At 31.6% G+C, this 4891-nt stretch overlaps 1 protein-coding gene across 1 annotated transcript; it reads left to right on the top strand.

Moving 5' to 3' along the window:
- The first annotated feature begins 847 nt into the window (after positions 1-847).
- Positions 848-4676, top strand: LOC100806846 (polygalacturonase). Its single transcript, XM_014772378.3, has 4 exons — positions 848-1423; positions 2510-2799; positions 2962-3190; positions 4096-4676. The coding sequence occupies exons 1-4, from the start codon at positions 962-964 to the stop codon at positions 4312-4314; spliced, it is 1200 nt and encodes a 399-aa protein (XP_014627864.1). The 5' UTR covers positions 848-961; the 3' UTR covers positions 4315-4676.
- Positions 4677-4891: the final 215 nt, after the last annotated feature.

The following is a 4891-nucleotide window of genomic DNA, read 5'->3' on the forward strand; positions in this document are numbered from 1 at the left end:
AATTTACTCTTAATTTCAATTTTATATTAATATTAATTTATTATTATAATATCTATTCAAGATTTCTAATTAATTGTTGCATTGAGAAAAATAATGAATGTAATATTCAACCATATTATTTTATTTGATCAAATATTATATTAATATTTAATTAGTTATGTTATATGTAATAAACACTACAATTAATATATTTTAAATAAATTGATGGTCGAATAACATTAAATATTATATTAATGGAACGTAATAAATATAATGTACGTTTATTGAACATACTGTATGACTTTTCATATCTCTATATTTTGTTTAAAATGTATATACTAAAATATCAGTTAAAAATTAGTTCTTACAGTATTTGTATAAACCTCAAAACAAGAAGAAACCACATTTTGATGTCTCATTTTAATCAACCTTCATGAAACAGTACTTTTGACACATACAGAAGATAAATCATAAATGTTGCAGTAACCATTCACTGGATTAAATTAAATTAACCTCTCTTTCTTTGCCTCTTCCGAAAAATGTTAAAAGCGATAAAAGGAAATTAAGATAATGAAACAATTAAAAAAAGGAAAGGAGCACGCAAAGGTCACTTCCGGTAAAACAGGCCCTCTTATCTAACTCAAAAGTTCGGCACGACTTTTACTTTCTTTCCATTTCATTTAAGACGTTCAATTATTTATTCCTTGTTACATAAAATATCATAGCATTTTTTTTAGTACATAAAATATCATATAGTTTTATAGTACTAATTGACAAGACATGGAACAAACTAAATAACCTGCACAATGCGTTGCCCTCAAATCCTTAGCTATAAATACCCTTCACAGACCGTTCCAACTCCCATCTCACACCTCCTTCTTCACCACTTGCACCACTCCAATATCTTCCAACTTCTCTCATCACTACTCCCACGTTCATAATCAAATCATCTTCAACACTTAACCAAAATTTCCAAAAAAAAATGACAAACCCAACACCAAAACCTAGTCCTAGTCTTCTTATTACCCTTCGTGTGATCTTAGGTTGTTGGTTGTGTTCATCCGTTGCATTTGGAGCCACCTACAATGTGGTCAATTTTGGAGCCAAATCCGATGGCAAAACGGACTCAACCAAGGCATTTCTCAATGCATGGTCCAAAGCTTGTGCTTCTACCAACCCTGCCTCAATTTACGTGCCACAAGGAAAATTCTTGCTTAAAAGTGTGACTTTCAATGGGAAATGTAACAACAAGGGTATTTCTATAACCATTGATGGCACTTTGGTGGCTCCTTCGGATTATAGTGTCACCGGAAGCGCCGGTACGTGGTTGGAATTCGAGCGTGTCGACGGCGTTTCGATTCGCGGCGGGGTGCTTGACGGCCAAGGCACTGCCTTGTGGGATTGCAAGAACTCCGGCAGAGGAAACTGCCCCAGCGGAGCCACGGTATGTTTAATTAATTAATTAATTTCAATTTCATGCATTGAACATATATTATCGTTGACACAATTAACTACTTGCTCCCATTTTTATTTTTTAATTTGATGTTGGAGGTGGAGTTGGACTTGGTGATTAATTAGCGAGAGTTTGTTTAGTGGGGGAGATTAATTCATGGAACGGTTTGCAACTGCTCAGTGTGGTTGCTAGAAGTTGAAGCAAATATCAAGCGAGGAGTTAGTCATAACATACTAATAATAATAATTACTAATAAATAATAATAGGTTATGGTTGCTAGCCAGAAGAAGTTGAAGCAAATATCAAACGAGGAGTTAGTCACTGTATATGCCATACAAGTAATTGATAAATAACTAAAGGTTATGTGGTTAGTTTGCTAGAAAAAAATGATGCTGCATGTATGTGGGGCATGGACTTATTGATAATTTGCCTCTCACCCATTTTCTTTTTAACATACAATTGTATTATCTACGTTATAAGAGACGTTTTTTTTGTTACACGTTAAGAGACTGGCTTGCACATTCAGTCTAAATATAATACATCAAAATCAAAAGATATATGAATGTCGAATAATAATATAAAGGATGTTCCTTGTAGTGCCATTAAAACCACAAAAGATCATTTTATTATTATTATTATTATTATTAATATTTTATTATTATTATAAAATGATTTTCTTACACTCGACCAATCATTTATTGAGTTTAACTCTACGTACGGTTAATATGCTTTTTAAATTAATTATTGTAAAAAAAATCAATAAATCTATTATATATGACAATTTGTGAATTTGTGATAGATACTATTTTTTCTTCTCATGCATATATAATAAAATTGATAATTTTAGTATTAATTAATTAATTTAGAACTCGTCCATCTAAATTAATCATTTCATAATGTAATTTCTACATCAATTCTACAATATTTAATATTCTTATTACTATTATTAAACCAAGTCTACTAAACACCATGTTTCGATCTCTTGGCTCTTTGTATGCAATAAATTAATTATTCGTAAATTTTATAAAGCAAAGGAGAATTTGAGCTAACCGTAGTTTTGTTATGTTGTGTGTTTAGACACTGGCGTTCACCAACTCCAATAACATTGCCATCGGTGGGTTGACCTCAATGAACAGTCAAATGTTCCACATAGTGTTCAATGGATGCCAGAACGTGAAGCTGCAAGGAGTGAAGGTCCTGGCCGACGGAAACAGCCCCAACACTGACGGCATCCATGTACAAATGTCGTCCCACATCACCATCCTCAACTCAAAAATCCGGACCGGCGATGATTGCATCTCCGTCGGTCCCGGAACCACTAACTTGTGGATTGAAAACATTGCTTGTGGACCAGGACATGGAATAAGGTAATATTTTTTGTTAATGACCAAAATGAGATTTGAATCTAAGACCTTTATGCATTTAAGAATGTTGTTCCGTGTTATTAGCGGATTATAGGTGTTGACATACTTATTATTATTATCTTTATGATAATGGTAATAGTTGAAATTGTTGATTGGATTTTGCAGCATTGGAAGCTTGGGAAAGGATTTGAAGGAAGCCGGTGTACAAAATGTGACAGTTAAAACTGTTACATTTACTGGGACTCAAAATGGTGTTAGAATAAAGACATGGGGGAGACCCAGTAACGGATTTGTGAGGAACGTCCTTTTCCAAGACGCAATCATGGTCAATGTTGAAAACCCCGTTATAATTGACCAAAATTACTGCCCAAATAACAAGGGCTGCCCCGATCAGGTATGTAAATTGGAATTTGGAACAACACATTTATTAGTTTAAGATCTCATATAGGCTTCTAATGGGCCTAGAGGTTGTAGTATCTCCTGGACCCTGAGGTTAAGAAAAGAAAAAAAGTTGAATAACTATTAGGCCTCTTTGGATATATATAGTTCAGTTAATTAAACACTTATTGAATAACTATTATCATATAGTAAGCTGTTATGAATAAGTCACTTTTATAATTCAAGTAGAAATAAGATTAAATTGGTTTTATATACATGATAAGTTAATATGAAACTCCAATTCCCATTAGAGAATATTCCCTCCCTTCACTTTTATAAGAAAAAAAAAACTTATATCACACCTAGGGAAAAAGGATTATACATAGTGTAAAAAACTTGTATTATCATTTAATCACAATTCACTTTGACTTTTAAGATAAATAATTTAAAAGTCTTATTAATGATTAATTGTGAATTTGTGATTTGGTGACTGTGTAAAAATTATTTTGCACAATGAGGACATCACTATTAAATTCTCATACTTATTAAGAAAATTAGTTTAGTTCATTAAATTGTGTTATTTTTAATTAAAAAACAACTTGTTTCCTAAATTATCCTTTATTGAAAGTTAATTGATATTAAGCACAAACTCCTTTATTAAATGAAGGGTATTTTGAACATACATTAAATAATATGAAAGTGGTTAAATTTTATTTATATTTAAAAATAAAAAAATTATATATATATATATATATATATATATATATAATATTCTTATAAAAGAAAACGGAGGAAGAGTATAAATAAATTCTTCCAGCCACATCCTAAAATGAATCGGAAAATCATTATGATAAAAATGAGCTGATTTTGTTTTTAATGTTTGATTATTATTTTTCATACCCAAATAAATTAATGTAACAGGCTTCTGGAGTCAAAGTGAGTGATGTGACATACCAAGACATTCATGGAACATCTGCCACCCATGTTGCTGTGAAATTTGATTGCAGTTCCAAGTACCCATGTAATGGGATAAAGTTAGAGGATGTGAAGCTCACTTACAAGAACCAACCAGCCCTAGCTTCGTGCAACCATGCTGGTGGAGCAGCATTGGGTTCGGTTCAACCAGAGAGTTGCTTTTAGAGCAAAAAAATTACTATATGCACAAAAAAAATAAAAAATAATTACTAAGCAAAGATTCTAAGTGGAATCACTATGATTGTCCCTAGAGTCATAGGACAAGATAGGCATATACAATGTATCACTATGTTTTTTGTTTTTATGAGAAGTGTGAGGAATGGATGTATCATCATGTTGTAGTTTCAGACGTTTTGTAGTTTTGGGTTTGTTGCCTGATCCTGAGGCGTTTGTAGCCCATTGGGCTACGGTGGGGCCTGGTCTTATAATTGTTATAGACCGTATGTGCTCCGATTTTCTATTACATGATTGTATTTCTATAAAATATACAAATATATGTAGTAAACAAAAAGTTCATGTGTTACTGTATATTGGATTTTATAGTAGTTTTATGTTTTCTTGTGATGTATTAAATTATATATTTATTAGCCTATTTTAAATGCTTTACTACAAATAGGTTATTAGGATAAGTTAATAAAAAATTTCAAAAACATAAAGCGCTTAAAACTTATAGGCAAAATTATATTTTTGGTTTCTTTAGTTGTCTCCAATTTCGATTTTAGTTTCCTTCAAATTTATTCAT

The sequence above is a fragment of the Glycine max genome, chromosome 20 (assembly GCF_000004515.6).
Source record: "Glycine max cultivar Williams 82 chromosome 20, Glycine_max_v4.0, whole genome shotgun sequence".
NCBI lineage: Eukaryota > Viridiplantae > Streptophyta > Magnoliopsida > Fabales > Fabaceae > Glycine > Glycine max.